Source organism: Prionailurus bengalensis, chromosome C2, assembly GCF_016509475.1.
Source record: "Prionailurus bengalensis isolate Pbe53 chromosome C2, Fcat_Pben_1.1_paternal_pri, whole genome shotgun sequence".
Lineage (NCBI taxonomy): Eukaryota > Metazoa > Chordata > Mammalia > Carnivora > Felidae > Prionailurus > Prionailurus bengalensis.
The window spans coordinates 121,991,768-122,010,655 of NC_057350.1; the positions used below are offsets into that span (position 1 = coordinate 121,991,768).

Consider the following 18,888-nt stretch of genomic DNA (forward strand, 5'->3'; position numbering starts at 1 on the left):
GTTGAGAAAAGACAGACTACAGAGAGGATCATATCTCAGTAAAAGGAAGGGAAATTCATCTCAAATCTTATTGAGGAGTCCAGAGCAAAGGAAGAAGCAGTGAGGGGAAGGCTGTGCACTCTCAAAATTAACAGATCAAGAATTGGGAGGCAGGCACTGAGGAACTCATTAGAGACAGAAATCAGGGCAAGAGGCTTAGAGTAGGTAAGCCAGTCAACAACTTTCACCTCCCCAACTGGTTCTAAATGGTGACCAAGGTACCTACAGACTTCCAGGAAGAACATGAGTCTCTCACACCTTAAAGATAAACTGCCATCATATCCTTACTTCTCCAGTGCTCTTCCTTACACCAAACTGGCAGAGGACAGCTATAGTTAACCAAAAGGCAAAGCGAACAGAGATTCTAAAATATAAAACTGAACAGATAACTAAACATTACCACACATTTGGCAGGGAGGATCACCATAAGAGAGACAGCATTTGTATGTTTCTACTACTAATATTAGAGAAAACAGAGCTAGAGATCAGAAGACATTTGAAAAGTATAATTAATACCACTAGAGAAACACGAGATGTTGCATGTACAAAAAGTGTAACTAGATATTTAGGTATTTAAAATTTTGATGACTAAGATAAAAAAATTAAATGGATGGTCAAGATATCAGAACAAAGACGATGAGAAATTAAAAATTGATAAAGATCAAGCTGAGTAATTATCCCAGAATGAAGTGAGCCTAACAGGCATTGGAAAAAACAGCTTGAGTGCATAGAAGGATGATCAGGGGCACCTCACTACCTTCCCCATCCTCCCCCCGACACCTTGACCATCCTTACCTGAAAAAAATAAAATCATGTACAACATCAACTGAAGAGATAGAAAATGGGAAAAAGAGTTTTGGAATGTGGCAGAGACTACTGACTGTCCCCAAATATATTTTCATCTATGAAGACAAGGGCATACAGATTAATGAGAAATTATGGATCAGTCAGTAACACATTAACAGATTCTGTGGATTGCCCCAACTCTCTTCTTGGATACCTTCCTGGAAAGCCAGACTCTACATTTCCCACATCCATCTGTAGATAGGGTTCCAGATATGATTTAGGTTCCACCAAGTCATATAAGGCATTGGTTGAAAATAAATTGTATGAGAAGAGAGGCAAGCACCATCTTTTAGCAGCCTTCCTGAACCTTTCAGAGTTAGTGCTGCCTTGATAGGCAATTTGGGGAGTACTTGTATCCTCATGATGGAGTCCCAAAGATTCTGTAAATTATCTATATCTCTTAACAAACCTCTTTATTCTTAAACTAGCAAAAGAGACTTCAATCCTGACAAATGCACTATCCATCTGTTTAACAAGTTGTCTTTCTCAACATTGATCAGTAAATAAATGAGAAAACGAATACTACGGAATTAAAGTACAGAAAAACACGTTTAACTATGAGGTTAACCTTCCTAAGCAAGACTCAAAACCCAGAAGATATAAAGGAAGATATATTTGATATAATAAAAATTAAAGTTTCTGTGACAAGAACCAAGTGACAGACTGAGAGTAAATATTCTCAGAATATAAATCAGAAAATAGTTAATATCTATAATACATTAAAATGTTTCTATAAATCAATAAAAAGACACAACCAAGTTAAAAACACATACAGTCCTGAGTAGGTAATTTAGAGAAAAAGAAATCCAAATGACAATAGACATACAACCAGATGCTTGAACTTGCTGATAACTAAAGAAATGCATATAAATATATACCTAAGTACCTTACCCTAAACCAATCAAATCAAAATCTCTAGAAGTGCCCAAATACTTTTTAAAAGCTTCCCGCCCACATAATTTCAATGTGTAGTCAAGGTTGAGAACCACTGCTCTAACACAGTGCTAACTCAAAGTGTGGTCTACGGACAAGCAGCATCAGCATCATGTGAAAGCAAAATTACTGAGTTCAGAATCTCTGGAGCTGAGACTCAGGAATCCATTTTTAATAAGCCCTCCAGGTGATTCTAAAGCATGCCCAAGCTTGAGAACTCAGAATCTTCTTCCTTCTGGATTTATTTACACTATAATTTTTTTTAATGTTTATTTATTTTTGACAGAGATAGAGTGTAAGCAGGGGAGGGGCAGAGAGAGAGACACACACACACAGAATCCGAGGCAGGCTCCAGGCTCTGAAGTGTTAGCACAGATCCCAACACGGGGCTCGAACCCATGAACCATGAGATCATGACCTGAACTGAAGTCGGACACTCAACTGACTGAGCCACCCAGGTGCCCCATATTTACATTAAAGAACTAGTGGGAGGATAATGACATTTGTAACAGATAAAAGTATATTGAGAAAAGTAAAAATGATGACTGCAAATACAAATAATCACTACCTGCACAGGGCACCTGGGTGGCTGAGGTGGTTAAGCATCTGACTCTTGATCTCAGTTCAGGTCTTGATCACAGGGTTGTGAGTTCAAGCCCTGTATTGGGCTCCATGCTGGGCATGGAGCCTACTTAAAAATTAAATTAGGGGCACCTGGGTGGCTCAGTCGGTTGAGCATCCGACTTCGGCTCAGGTCATGATCTCGCAGTCCGTGGGTTGGAGCCCCGCGTTGGGCTCTGTGCTGACAGCTCAGAGCCTGGAGCCTGTTTCAGATTCTGTGTCTCCCTCTTTCTCTGACCCTCCCCTGTTCATGCTCTCTCTCTGTCTCAAAAATAAATAAATGTTAAAAAAAAATTAAAAATATATATATATTTAAAAATTAAATTAAATTAAATTAAAAAAACAAAAAAACCCCAAATAATCACTATCACTCAAACAAATTAGATATAATCTTAAGGTCATACTTAAGAGTTTAGCAATAAAAATGATAACAATTCTGGGGTGCCTGGGGGGCGCAGTCAGTTAAGCGACCGACTTCAGCCAGGTCACGATCTCGCAGTCCGTAAGTTCGAGCCGCGCATCGGGCTCTGGGCTGATGGCTCAGAGCCTGGAGCCTGTTTCCGATTCTGTGTCTCCCTCTCTCTCTGCCCCTCCCCCATTCATGCTCTGTCTCTCTCTGTCCCAAAAATAAAAAAAATTAAAAAAAATGATAACAATTCATTACTGAGATAAAGATATCCTTGATATATGAGAAAGTATTCCATGGCCTTATTTCTGAATCATCTCCAAATACACTAGTTCTATTATATAGCCTTAGTAGATGTGAGATTGCCACAATGATAGAAAGACAAACAGCTTTATGCTTAAGTTTTTAAAAATTTTTTTTTTCAACGTTTATTTATTTTTGGGACAGACAGAGCATGAACAGGGGAGGGGCAGAGAGAGAGGGAGACACAGAATCGGAAACAGGCTCCAGGCTCTGAGCCATCAGCCCAGAGCCTGACGCGGGGCTCGAACTCACGGACCGCGAGATTGTGACCTGGCTGAAGTCGGACGCTTAACCGACTGCGCCACCCAGGCGCCCCTATGCTTAAGTTTTTTAAATATTGTAAGTTCCTCTGTGAGAACTAGATGGTTTTTGTAATTTGTTTTTTTCAAGGTTTCTACTAAATGGGACAAGTCTGTTAATGCAGTTTGGCTGTACAGGATCATTCACTCTGAGTTATTAAGTTTCAGAATGTTGACCTGCTATGTCAATGTAGGTTTTATCCTATTACAACCAATAGATATGTGCCCCTTTTTACCCATCAATCTGTCTGACAATATTCAACACATATTGTCAAAATTATTTTTGAAGCAGGGGAATGGCATAATCGTATTTTGGTTGTAAAAGTGTGCTCCGTCTGCTGTGTAAAACAACTCCAGGGGCACCTGGGTGGCTCGGTTGGTTGAGTGTCTGACTCTCAATTTAGGCTCAGGTCATGATCTCACTGTTCCTGAGATCAAACCCTGAGTCAGGCTCTGTGCTGACAGTGAGGAGCCTGCATGGGATTCTCTCTCTCCCTCCCTCTCTGCTCCCCACCAGCTCCTGCTCGCTCTCTCTCTCTCGAATAAATAAATAAACTTAACAGAAATAAAAATTGGGATGCCTGGATGGTTCAGTTGGTTAAGTGTCTGACTCTTGATTTTGGCTCAGGTCATGATCCCAGGGTCATGGGATGGAGCCCAGTGTGTGGCTCTGTGCTGAGCGTGGAGCCTGCTTAAGATTCTCTCTGGGGCGCCTGGGTGGCGCAGTCAGTTAAGCGTCCGACTTCAGCCAGGTCACGATCTCGCGGTCCGTGAGTTCGAGCCCCGCGTCAGGCTCTGGGCTGATGGCTCGGAGCCTGGAGCCTGTTTCCGATTCTGTGTCTCCCTCTCTCTCTGCCCCTCCCCCGTTCATGCTCTGTCTCTCTCTGTCCCAAAAATAAATAAACGTTGAAAAAAAAAAAAAAGATTCTCTCTCCCTCTGTCCCTCTCCCCCACTCATGCATGCGCTCTCTGTCTAAAATAAAACTAAATGAATAAAGTATTGATTAAAAGAATAATAATAAATTAAAATAAAATAAAATGAAAATGAAAATTATTAGAGTGATGTCACTAAGACAGAAACATAAGTTGTTCCTGACATCGTTCCCCCTCACAAGAAGAGCAACATTCTATTCAAGAACAAGACACCATTGAGAGAATCCTAGAACACAGGGGCTAGGCTGAAGCACCCTCATACACCTCAGAGACCAAGACAGACTGCATTAGAAAAGAGAAGCAGCTACATGTTGAATGTATTGCCACTCGGGAAAGTCCAGCACCATGTGGTGCAGCCTCTCCTGACCTTTCAGTTCTTCCAGTGGGAAAAGAAAGCCCCAAGGGAACACCAGCCTTCCCCAGCACTGTGGGTCACTTTTGGGGAGTCCCTACTCTGATCTTACACCACAGGAATTACAGGGAAATCTGTGGGGCCCAGCCCTGGGAATATGACTGTGACGAAGAAGGAGGAAGGGCTTGCAACAACCAGCACATGGATCTTGGCAAACCATGTCCGTAACTGCTATGCCCAAGTAGTAATCCCAACCAGCGGATTTGCTCATCTACAGAACCAAGTCAGGGACACGCTGACCAGGGAACCTCATGAAGTACAGACCTGCCTGATTTGGATCCTCAAATGAGGAGTTTTGCTGGCCCTAGAACCCAATTTGTCATGCCCAAGAAAAGAGATGAGCCACAGCCCTACCCACTTTGGAGAGTGACTCCCAGCCCCATTTGACCAGAAGGTCTATGAAAACACCTGAAAGCTGTGTGGCCCAGGGGCACTCAAGCAGAGAGCGAGGCAGACAAAGCTGACAATTTGCAGAGCAAAGCTAATAGCACTATTTAGCCAGAGAACATGGGGTATAGGTTCCCTTGATCTGGGACAACAAACAAAGAGCTTTTCCAGTTTTAGAGCTTCTGCTGCCCTCTGGGCAGGAAATCTAATTCATAGCCCTGCTCATTGCTGATTACAGCTTTCAACCTGTCTGATCAGAAAGCTTAACTGGAGCACACAGGAAGCTGCACAGCCCATTTAACAGCTCTACATACAGTGGCGCATGAATAATGAGCACAGCCCATGACTTCCTCATCTGCACAGCAAAAACGGCCTTCTCACCTGACCAGGGAATTCACAGCATACTCAGGCCTGATTTGAGCTCCCAAACAATGAAGTACACAGGCCCTGGGCTCTGGCCTGCTACTCTGCCAGGGTAGGAAAGCTAATTCATAGCCCTATCTACTACTGAATATACCCAACCACTTAATTAGCCTGGCTAGAGAATTTAGGCATCCTCAGAACCCATCCTGCAACCTTACTTGGGTAGGGAGCCAAGCCTGCAATCCTACCCAACTGTTCTCAGTCAGTGGCATACACCCCCTTCCCCATCCTTAGAGCTCAAACACTTGCCTTCTTCCAAACTATACTGTAATAGCCGGCCCCATCCACCCAGACATCACAAGCAGATATACCCAGAAACCAAACTGAGCTAGTGAAGAGAACTGTTTCTGCCAAAGCAAACCTGAGAAGTCTAGAAGGGGAGCCCCATCTCTCAAATGCAGAGATAAAATGTAAGGAATCAAAGATCACAAAAAATCATCTATATACAATACCAGCAAGGAAATCAATAAAGGTCCAATAATTGACCCTAAAGAAATGGAGATTTATGAGCTGTAAGACAAAGAATTCAGAATAATCCTCTTAAGGATGTTTTGTGAACTACAGGAAAACACAGATAACTAAACAAAATTAGAAAAAACTATGCGTGAACAAAGCAAGAGAATTGACAAAAAAATAGCAACCATTAAACAAAGAAACAACACAGAAATCCTAAAGCTGAAAAATACAATAACTGAATTGAAAAATTTAATAGTTTCAAAAATAGACTTGACCATAGAGAAGACAGAATCAGTGACCCAGAGGATAGGACATTTGAAATAACTCAGAGGAGGGGGAAAAAAAAAAGAATCAAAAAGAGTAAAGAAAGCCTATGGCAATTATGGGACACAATGAAAAGAAACAACATTCACATTATGGGAATTCTAGAAGAAGAAGAGAAAGAGAAAGGGACAGAAAGTATATTTAAAACAATAATGATGGAAAACCTCCTGAACCTGAGGAGAGAAATGAACATCTAGATTCATGAGGCCCAAAGGATTCCAAATATGTTGACCCTGAATAGAGTTAACAATGAGACATTGTAATTAAAGTGTCAAAAGTCAAAGACAAAGAATTTTAAGAGCAGCAAGAGAAAAAAGGATGTGACATATAAGGAAACTCCATAAGACTGTAGGTGGGTTTCTCAACAGAAACTTTTCAGGCCAGGAAGAGAATGGGATGACATATTCAAAAATTGAAAGAAAGTAACTGTTAACCAAGACTTCTCTAACCAGAGGTGCCTGGATGGCTCAGTCAGTTGAGTGTAAGACTTCAGTTTAGGTCATGATCTCTTGGTTTGTGAGTTAGAGCCTCACATTGGGCTCTGCACTAACAGCTCACAGCCTGGAGCCTGCTTTGGATTCTGTGTCTCCCTCTGTATCTGCCCCTTCCCTGCTTGTGCACGTGCACACTCTCTCTCTCTTTCTCTCTCTCTCTCACCCCCCCCCCTCTCTCTTTCAAAAGTAAATAAAAACATTTAAAAAAAAGAATTCTCTAAACAGTAAAGTTGTCCTTCAGAAATGAAGTAGGGACAAAGTCTTTGCTAAACAAACAAAAGCTGAAAAAATTCATTACCACCAGACCTGCCCTACAAGAAATGCTAAAGGGAGTTTTTTGAATAGAAGTAAAATAACACTATTAACATCATAAAAACACAAATAGGTAGCCTAAATCTCACTGGTAATGGTAAATACAAAAGCATAGTTAGATTCTATAATGTGGTAATAGTGGTACATAACTCACAACTCTAGTTTAAAAGTTAAAAAAATGAACTTAGAGAAAATAACCATAAATACAATAATCTATTCTTAATTACACAATATAAAAAATGTAAATTGTCATAGCAATAACTTAAAAGATGAGGGGGACAAGAAGTGTCAAGTATATAAATTCTATTAAAATTAAGTTGTTACAAATTTAAACATAGGTGTTAAAAGTTTAAGCTATTTTATGTAAGCTTCATAGTACCCACAAGGGAAAATCTTGTAGTAATCACACAAAAGAATACAATAAAAAAGTCAGAGCAAAAGAGGTTAGAGTGGGAGACAGCCAAAGCATAAGAGACTCTTAAAAACTGAGAACAAACTGAGGGTTGATGGAGGGTGGGAGGGAGGGGAGGGTGGGTGATGGGTATTGAGGAGGGCACCTTTTGGGATGAGCACTGGGTGTTGTATGGAAACCAATTTGACAATAAATTTCATATATTGAAAAATAAAAAAAATAAAAAAAAACTCTTTAAAAAAAAAAAGCCAGAGCATACTGATACCAAAAGACTTCAAAACACACAAAAAAAGAAAGCATGATAAGGAACAAGGAACAACAGATCTGGAAAACGACTGGAAAAACAACAAAATGTCAATAATAAGCCCTTACCTGTCATAATTACTTTAAACAAATAGATGAACTCTCTACTCAAAAGACATAGAATGGCTGAATGGATTTAAATAAACAACAAGAAAAGATCCAACAACATGCTACCTACAAAAGACTCACTTTAGCCTTAAAGACATATAGACTAAGAGTGAAATTATGGAAAAAGCCATTTTAAGCAAAAATAGCCAAAAAGGCAGGGGTAGCTATACTTATATCAGAAACAGTACACTTTACACTACAAATGGTAAAGAGACAAAGAAGGTCATTACATAATAATGGAGGTTAATACATCATGAAGATATAATAATTGTAAATATTTATATGCCCAACATCAGAGCACCTAAATGCATAAAGCAAAAACTAACAGAGCTAAAAGGAGAAATAAACAGTAATATAATAATAGTTGAGGACTTTAATATCCCACTTTCTACAATGGATAGATCATCCAGACACAGAATCAATAAGGAAAAGTGTATTTGAACAATACTATTGACCAAGTGGAACTAACAAACACATATACAGAACATTCTATCCAACAAAAGCAGGATATATATTCTTCTCAAGCACACATGGAACATTTTCTAGGAATGACCATATGTCAGGTCACAAAATTCAAGAAGACTGAAATCATACCAAGTATCTTCCCTGACCACAATGACATGAAAACAGAAATCAATAAGAAAATTGGAAATTCACAAACACAAGAAAATTAAACAACACTCTCTTGAACAACAAATGGATGAAAGAAGAAATTAAAGAGAAAATAAAACAGTAAGAAAAATGGAACCACAACATACCAGAACTGCTGGGATGCAGCAAAACCAGTTAACAATATACACCTACATTAAGAAGCAAGAAAAGATCCCAAATAAACAACCTAACTCTATGCCTTCAGGAACTAGAAAAAGAACAAACTGAGCCCAAAGTTGGCAGAGGAAAGGGCATAATAAATATGAATGCAGGAAAAAAAGAAAGAAAGAAAGAAAGAAAGAAAGAAAGAAAGAAAGAAAAGAAAAGAAAAATAACAGAAAAGATTAACCAAACTAAGAATTGGTTCTTTGAAAAGATAAACCTGACAAACCCCTAGCTAGATTAATGAAAAGAAAAAAAAAAAAAAAAAACAGAGAGAGAGAAAGGACCCAAATCAACAAAACTATAAATGAAAAATAATATATTACAATACATACAATACATATAATAGATTAATGAAAAGAAAAAAAAAAGAAAGGACCCAAATCAACAAAACTATAAATGAAAAATAATACATTACAATACATACAATACATATAATAGATTAATGAAAAGAAAAAAAAAAGAAAGGACCCAAATCAACAAAACTATAAATGAAAAATAATACATTACAATACATACAATGCATACAATAGATTAATGAAAAGGAAAAAAAAAAAAGAGAGAGAGAGAAAGGACCCAAATCAACAAAACTATAAATGAAAAATAATACATTACAATTTTTGGATATGACATCTAGACCACAAGCAACAAAACAGAAAATAAATAAGTGAGATTACATCAAACTAAAAAGCTTTTGCACAGCAAAAAATAAAAAATAAATAAAATAAAAATAAAATCATCAACAAAATGAAAGACAATCCATTATTTGGGAAAACATTTTTGCAAACCATATACCTGACAAGGGGTTGGTATCCAAAATATAGAAAGAGCTCATACAGGGCACTTGGGTGACTCAGTCAGTTAAGGGTCCAACTTTGGCTCAGGTCATGATTTCACAGTTAGTGGGTTCAAGCCCCACATCAGGCTCTGCACTGACAGCTCAGAACCTGAAGCCCAATTTGGATTCTGTGTCTCCCTCTCTCTCTCTGCCCCTCCTGTGCTTGTGCTCTCTCTCTCAAAAATAAGTTAATAAACTTAAAAGAAAAGAAAGAGATCATAGAACTCAACAACAAGACAACAAATAACCCAATTAAAAAATGGGTGGGAACACCTGGGTGGCTCAATAGATTAAGCAGTCGACCCTTGATCTGGGCTCAGGTCATGATCTCTGATCTCAAAGTCATGAGATCAAGCCCCGCATAGGGCTCTGCACTGAGTGTGGAGCTTGCTTTAGATTCTCTCTCTCTCTCTCTCTCTCTCTCTCTCTCTCTCTCTCTCTCTCCCTCTGCCCATCTCCCTCTGCCTCTTTCTCTCAAAAAAAAAAAAAAAAAAAGGAAGAAAGAAAGAGAGAAGAAAGAAAGAAAGAGGAAAAAATGGGTAAAAGACCTGAATAAACATTTCGCCAAAGAAGATACATCTAGGGCCAACTGGTACCTGAAAAGATGCTCAACATCACTAGTAACTAGGGAAATGCAAATTAAAACCACAGTGAGATATCACTTCACTCCTGTTAGCATGGCCATTATCAAAAAGACAAGAGACAACAAATATTGGCATGGATATGGAGAAAAGGGCAGCCTTGTGCACTGTCATCGGGATTGTAAATTGGTACAGTTATTACGAAAGAGTACAGAGGATTCTCAAAAAATTAAAAATAGAGCTACCATATGATCCAGCAATTCCACTTCTGGGAATATATCCTGAGGTAATGAAAACACTAACTCGAAAAGATATCTGCACTCCTATGTTCATAGCTGCATTATTTACAGTAGAAAAGATATCCTACCATTTCTGACAACATGGATGTATCTTGAAGGCATCATGCTAAATGAAATAAGTCAGACAGAGAAAGACAAATACTATATGATCTCACTTACATGTAGAATTTAAACAAACAAAATCCCACCAAATTCACAGGAAAAGAGATCATATTTGTGGTTAGCAGAGGCAGGGGGTAATAATAGGGGAAATAGAGGAAGGTAGCCAAAAGGTACAAACTACCAGTAAGATAAATAAGTACTAGGAATATAATGTACAACATGATGACTATAGCTAATACTGCTGTATGGTATATAGGGAAGTTGTTAACAGAGTAAATCCTAAGAGTTCTCATCGCAGGGAGAAAATATTTTTTTCTTTTATTCTTCTTTTATTTTTATTGTATCTATTTTTTTTTATTATTTAATGTTTATTTATCTTTGAGAGAGAGAGACAGAGCACAAGCAGGGGAGGGGCAGAGAGGGAAACACAGAATCTGAAGCAGGGTCCAGGCTCTGAACAGAGCCCAACGCAGAGCTCGAACTCTTGAACCACAAGATCATGACCTGAGCCAAAGTCAGACAATTAATCAACTGACCCACCCAGGTGCCCCTCTTCTTATTGTATCTGTAGGTTAAGATGATGTTAGCTGAACCTATTGTGGTAATCATTTCATAGTATATGTAAATAAAACCATTATGTGGTATGCCTTAAACTTACACAGTAAATGTGTCAGTTATTTTTCAATAAAATTGGGAAAAAATGAAAATTATTAAAAAGTATTTAAAATGCAAATTTCAAGTAGCATGTACCAAGGAAGTGTATATTGAAGTCCATTCCAGTGTAGAAATCAACTTGTAAAATTGTATTTTTATCTCATTTCCTTAAGATTTCTATTTTAGCGTATATTTTATGATGTGAATTATTCAGTAAAATCCTGACATAATACCATAAACGGAGTAAAAAAAAAAGTGCAACATATTATGATGGAACTTGCAGAGCAGCCAGGAGTTTGGACTTCTGAGAACCAAGTCCATTTTGCTCACACTTGGGTTCTGGTGCCACCTGGTGGTCATTTTCCTCCCTAGTTTTAATCATCAAAGGGGACAGACAATTCTATACACATGTGGGCTGAAACTTCTAAGACATTGGTTGGTGCCCCCCTGTCAACCTGAATGAGACACTGAGCTTAGGAAATACCAAGGTCTCAAGGACAGGATTCACCTACCTCATCCTCTCTGCTTTCTGACTCACTCTCCCCATCCCCACATTCCACTCCCCTAAGAATAAAAGGGGGAGGGGGGTTGAAGAATACAGACACCCAGGCACCCCTAGTCCTTATCTTTAAGAGATGCAAACTGAAGTATCTGTAGATAAATTCATTAGATGCTGGAGATTTTCTTTAAAATAATACAATTAGGGAGGGGGGAAATGGGAGGGGTGGTGATGGATGAAACAAAGACTGGCCATTTGTGACAATTGTCGAAGTTGGGTGGTTCCTTATTCTATTCCCTCTACTTTTGTATATATTTGAAACCTTCCATATTAAAAAGTTAAACACACACAAAAAAAAGGACCTAGGGGACACCTGGGTGGCTCAGTCGGTTAAGCATCCAACTCTCGATTTCAGCTCAGGTCATGTTCTCATGGTTTGTGAGTCTGAGCCCCATTTTGGGCTCTGCGCTGACGGCACAGAGCTTGCTTGGGATTCTCTCTCTTCCTCTCTCTCTCTCTGCCCCTTTCTTGCTAGTGCTATCTCTCAAAATAAATACATAAACTTAAAAAAAAAGCACCAGAGAAAAATTTAAGATGAAAAATCCAGTACAAAGTTAGGCATATGAAATAGAAAGCTCAGAGAGAGATCTGAATTTGGGAGTAATAAGCAGGTGGAAAACTAACTGAAGTCTGAAAAGTGAATGAGGTCACGTAGGAATAAAAAGAGAAAGGAAGTTAAGTTAGAATCCTGAGGAATAACAGCAGTTGAATGGCAAAGTAAGCGTTGCTAACAAGTGAGTAACATAGGCCAAAGGGAGAAAGTGTCCTAAGATAAAGGCACTCATCTACACTGTCAAACGCTGCTGAGGGGTCACGAAAGGAAAGGACTGGTTAACATCTTTTAAGTTTTATTTATTTAGGTGCTCTCTGCACCCAATGTGGGGCTTGAACTCATGATCCTGAGACCAAGAGTTACATGCTCTTCTGAGTCAGCCAGGTCCCTGATCAACATCTTTTGAAGGAAGCTGTATGAAAGTCACTGTGACTTTGGTGAGAAGCATTTAAGAGAAGCAAATAAGGCAGAGGGAATAGTTCACATAGGTTTAGGATTTGAGTGGGAGGTGAAGAAATAGAATTAGCTTGTATGAAAAACTCAAAAAGTGTGCTGGGGGAGAGAAATATATGAATACCTTAAGGGAGGATGTCTGCTTATAATGACAATTGCTCATTTATTGATCTACTGCTAAAGAAGCTTGATTTCTTGATCTGCTACTGTCCTGTTGTTGTGTCCTGCAGCACTCTGCCTGATTTGAGTGTATCTTTGACTGTCATTTTATATAAAATCTTCCAGTGCCTCTCCAGAGCTTACTGAGATTTGTACAAGTATCTCAATTGGGCCACTCTAAATGTTCCCTAACATCAGCTGAACTGGATCACTAGTCTCTCCCTCCATATGCTTTTTGTTCATACCGCTGCCTCTTATTAGAAAATATTCTTCTTCTCCAGTCTTTGCCTCTTCATATCCTGTTTATTCTTCATGTCCCATCTCAGATGTGGTGCCACATTATCCTTGAGGAACTTCCTGGTCCACTTCCTCTCTAGAGTATACTTAATCTCTTCCTCTTCTATTTTTCCAGTACATGTTGTTTTTATTTCTTGTGGCATTCATCAGATTCTGCTTTACTTCTAATTTTCTGAGTTCCTATGATGCCCTTATATATCTAAAGTTTGCACACTATTTGAGACTGACTTTATTGTCCTCCTCTTTGTGTCACAGAAGTATCTAACAAAATATCTTGCCTAAAAATAACTTTTTGAATTAAACTGGATTCTCAAAGCTCTATTGTTTCTAATATATACTCTTTCGGAATCCTAATGCTATTCAGTTGTTGTCTTCCATATAACATTATAATTTTTATAATCTTTCTTCATATGATCGAAAAATAGTATCTAACATTTGCTACTTTTTCGTTGATAAACCTTTCCTATGTATAATCTAATCCAAGCTTTAAAAAAGTATATTTACTTTTTAAAATTTTTGGAGTATCATAACCATACAGATACAAATAGTAATATAACACCCATGCAAATACAACAAATGTTAAATTTTCCATGATTTTTAAAAATTCAATGTTTATTTATTTTGAGAGAGAAGTGCAAGCAGGGGAGAGGCAGAGAGAGAGGGAGACAGAGTCTGAAGCAGGCTCCAGGCTCTGAGCTGTCAGCACAGGGCCCGATGGGGGGCTCCAACTCACAAGCTGGGAGATCATGACCTGAGCCGAAGTCGAACATTCAACCGACAGAGCCACCCAGGCGCCCCTAAATTTGCCATGATTAATTCAGATCCTATTAAAAGAAAATCCTCACAGATAAGTTGAAACGTCATCATGTCACTCCCTTCTCTCTCTCTCTCTCTCTCTCTCTCTCTCTCTCTCTAGGGGTACAACTCTCCTAGAGTTGATATATACCCTTCCCAGCCATGTTTTTATAGTTTTGTTATATATGTATGTATACGCACCTTGCGCAAAGTCTTATTTTGTGGTTTTAAAATGACATATAATACAATACTATTATGTATCCCTTTGCAATTTGCTTTTTTCACTCGTTATTGTCAAGATTCATCTTTGTTGGCATATACTGTATATCTCCCTTACTTTACTAAGAAAAGGGTCTTAGTGAAGGGTCTGTGGGTAATAGGGTAATAGGGTCTGTGACTCTATTACCTCTATTACCTGTTATTTAATCTTTACCATAATCTTGTGAGGTAGATATTATTAATCCTATTTGATAGATGAAAAACTGAAGTGCAGAGAGGTTAAATAATTTTACTGAGGTCATATAATTTCTAGCAGATGGCATAAGAGCTTGTGCAGAGCCTCTAACTCCTAATCCCATGTTCTTTTCACTCTAGCATTCAACTATTTAATAAATACTTACTGAACACTATGTGCCAGGCACTATTCTAGGTCGTGGGTATCTAAGCAGTGAATAAGACAAGATACTGCTCTCAGGAGTTTATTGTCTAATTGGAGGAGGCAGTCAATAAATAATATGTAACGTATAATTTGGTTCTAAGGGCTTTGAAGAAAATAAAGCAGAATGGAGTGGAAAAGAGTGTAAGTGTGCTATATACTATATGAGGCTCTCCGGTGACATTTCAGCAAACATCTGAAAAGGAGTGACGAAAGAGAGGAGTGTTCAAGATTAGGGCAGAAGGTACAGCAAATGCAAAATCCCTGAGGCAAGAGCATATTTGGCTGTCATTCCATCACTTTGATGTTTCTTTTCAGCTACTGTACCAACAATTATCCTCTTGTACCATAGATCAAATGTAAACACACTGCATAGCTTTGCCTGATTAGATACATAATTTTGACATGTTAAGTCTCTTCTAATGGCCATTTTTCAAATAAACAAATTGGGCCGGACTAAAAAAAGTCTACAGCCCAAATCCACTGATTTACTTTAAAAATTAAATCATGGATAATTGACGCCCATAACGGTGACATAAATCATACACAGTACTGCTGGTGATTTGATGAAGACACCTGCAAAAACGTTCAACCCCCTTTTTAAATATTAAAGGTAGGTAATATCCTCAAGGAAGCTTGAGTGACTTCAAGCGGAAAAACACCTGCTGAAACAGGACAGGGAGGAGTCTCTTATCTTTCATCAGAAAGGATGCCTGGAGAGTGGTAGGAACCTGAGGGCTTTCAACCACGGGGAGATCAATTCTCACGTTTGTGATGCGAGGGAGGCAAGGCTGGTGCCCGTCATGCCTATATCTTCTCTAGAACCAGGGGTCTTGCCTCGGTGAGCCTCCCAGGCTAGGAGTAGCAAAAGAGGGCGGCTGAAAACTAAAACTCGCCACGAATCTCGCCCGCCCCGCCTTCCTCCCTACATCGGACACACGGTAGGAAACCAAACCTGAGCGCGCTCAGCCTGCTTGCCCCACCCCCTTTCGGCTTCCGGGCCTCCCCCGGGTCCTACGCAGAAAGAGCGGCGCCTGGCGAGCTCCACCAGCAGTGGCTTCCGGGAGGAGTTTTGGGCCCGGCGAGCCACCGTCGGATACCGCGCCTTCCCACCAGAGGTAGCTGTGGAGACGCCGGGAGCCCGTGTCGGCGTCGTTGAGGAGTGCGGCGCATCCTCAACATGGGCGACCACGGCCTGGAGCTGGCGTCTATGATCCCCGCGCTGCGGGAGTTGGGAAGGTAGGGTCAGGCTCGGCCGCTCTGGGTCCCGCGTCCTCCTTCGACGGGCCTGGCCGGAATCTCACGTGTTCTCCCTCCCCTGCGGCGCGCGTGCCTGCTCCGAACCCGTCAACCCCGGCCCTTGTAGATGTGTTCCGCGACTGATTTGAGCGCTTCTCCCTTAGGCGGTTAAAGATATGCGGGTCGTCGCCGCAGACCTTCAGAAAGCCGGTCCAGGGGAGGAGAGGCGCTCGCTGACCGCCCTAGAGCGGCGCCCCGGAGCTTGTTCCCAACCCGGGGTTGCCCTCTGCAGCTGGAAGGAACGGTCCCTTCTGACCACTTTTTGGCCACTTTCTGTACTTATTTGCTTCCCACAAACCTATGTCCATAGATGAGGGACTTGACCCACGAACTTTCCCCAATTTCTCTTTTCTGTGATCGCTCGTGGAGGAATTGGGTTTTTAGCTTTACGTTTTGACCCAAATTGCTTCTTTTAGAAGAAAAATCACCAGTTCTCTTTTTGTGCAAAGAAGGCCAATTGCTAGAAAAGGCAGTTGGTTTCTTTCTTCAAAGTGAAACCATAGGGCGTTCTGAAGATGTGACTCCTATATTTGATCAGTCAGCCCCCAATCTGTTATTTTAGTCAGAAAACCCAGGGACCTTGCCACAACGTCCACAAAATATAAACGTGTACAGAATGTTTCCAAAGTTTGGAAATAATTTAATATATTAAATTTTTATTTTATCTGCAAAAGCCTGTTTCTGTAAACAGAAGAGTAAAATCAGGTAAACCAGTGTCCTACCTGAAGAGAAGGGTAGGATGTTGATGGCTGCCATCCCCCTTCAGCACACTGGCAACCTTCCCTCAACCAGGCCTGAAAGAAGGCAGGGTTGTTGTTTTGTTTGCCTTTTTTTTTTAAATTGTAACCCACTGCTTGTAGGCTTGTACCACTACTGCACTTGAACTATCAGCTGGAATTTTTTAGGCTGTTTGAAAACTTAGAACACGAAGTCAAAACTGATACAAAGCCCATAGGATATTTAATTCTTTTCTGTGGTTCAGTTGTGTTCATCTCTACTTGTTGGCCATACAAGGATGTTTAGTTTTCCTCAATCACATAAGAGGATAAATGAAGGAACCACACATGTCTTAACTGAATTATCCTGGTTTTGTGTGTGTTATTTCACTTTGCATGAGTGTTGCAAGCATATTCTGTGTTAACATTTTATAAAGTAGCATGAATACAAGTGCTCATTTTAAGAAATTGATATACAGATTTCATGTTTAGGCTCAATGTGAAGTTCAGGATTTTTTCTCCACCTTGTTTTAATGTAGAATTAACTGATTAATACTTTTCTTCCCTCTTTTTTCTTCCTTTAAGAGATTGTTAATAAAAGTAATAGTATCTTGGATTTATTTATAGCCTCTTACATCAACAGAGCTTAAGTTACCTTTCATTTCATTCAATTGTAGCCATTCTAAGTGAAGAATAGAAAAACTGACTGATAGAGAATTGTATAACAATAGTTTTTAATTTTCATGATCTTCTCATTGCAACTGCTTCATTCATGCTTACTCAGCCTCACCGAATCTCCCTGATATAAAATGGACTAAATATTATCACTATTCAGTGAGAAACTGAGTCACAGAGGGGCACCTGGTGGCTCAGTCGGTTAAATGTCCAACTTTGGCTCGGGTCATGATCTCACGGTTCATGGATTTGAGCCCCACCTCGGGCTCTGTGCTGACAACTCAGACCTGGAGCCTGCTTCAGATTCTGTGTCTCCCTCTCTCTCTCTGCCCCTCCACTGCTTGTGCTCTCTCTGTCTCAAAAATAAGATAAAAACATTAAAAAAAAAAAAAAAAAAGAAAAACTGAGTCACAGAAATTGAAGCAAAATCAAAAAGATAACAGTTCTTCATTAAATAAAGTAAGCATTGTTATTAATAAAGTAATAAAAATGGGGGCCTGATCCAAGTATGCCTTTTTCTTTCACTACCCCCAAGCTAAGGAGCATCTAGTTTCCAACTGTAGTTATATTTGTATCCAAATCTCTAATAAATGTGTTGTGTCCGTAGAGTTTGATTTGTACCATAATAGGATTAATTGATTTTGGTCAAGTCTTCACATAAAGAAGGATTTCTTCACTTTTAACACAAGTTAGAAGTTATATCCCATTTACTTAAATGAGTGATTTGTATTCCAAAGCAACCCTAATGTATATAGTGTTTAATTTACTGAATGTTGAGATTTAAACACTGAAGTTTCTGTTCAAACTATGAGTTGTGTTCTGACTTTGTGAGAAGTTTTAATTATATATTTGAAATGAAAATATGTTCTGACTAAACAAATACTGCCTTAGGAATTATCTACTTAGATTTATAATAACTGTTCCAATTACAATTATTTTATATTTCAAAGTATACTGAGATAGTTAAAAAGTAACAGGCCTTTTAAAGGCAGTATTAAAAATGTGAAACAATGAAAAAAAAACAGTTTCAGAGCTGAGTTTCAGATTCCAACCAAAAAGGCCTTTTCTCCCCCCACCCCCCTTTTTTTTTTTCATTAATTGACTGGCAGTTCTATTTCTGAAAAAAGTGAGGTGTCACTGTTTTAATATGTGGGCTTTTCTATCTCAGGGATAAATTTTGCTTCAGTGTTTTTTCTTATTAGCACTCTTTTCTCTACATAGTCTTTCAGGGTGATCTCATCCACTCCTGCTTTCAACTATCCATCTGCTATTTGATGATTCCAAATGTGTTTCTCCAAATCATATCTATCACCTATAGAGCTATTTAAACAACTATATACTGGCAGTTTTAGCTGGGTGTGCTATGAGCAGTTAAGACTCAACATAGTCAATACAAGTTCTACACATATCAACTACTTTCCCCCCTCCC

At 39.3% G+C, this 18,888-nt stretch overlaps 1 protein-coding gene across 1 annotated transcript in view; it reads left to right on the forward strand.

Annotated features, from left to right (window-relative positions):
* The first annotated feature begins 15,862 nt into the window (after positions 1-15,862).
* The window catches only part of ATR (ATR serine/threonine kinase), a 106,898-nt gene continuing 103,872 nt past the window's right edge, over positions 15,863-18,888 (forward strand). Inside the window, 1 exon segment of the mRNA XM_043595227.1 lies at positions 15,863-16,008. Coding sequence (XP_043451162.1) covers positions 15,950-16,008 — 59 coding nt within the window. The 5' untranslated portion in view covers positions 15,863-15,949.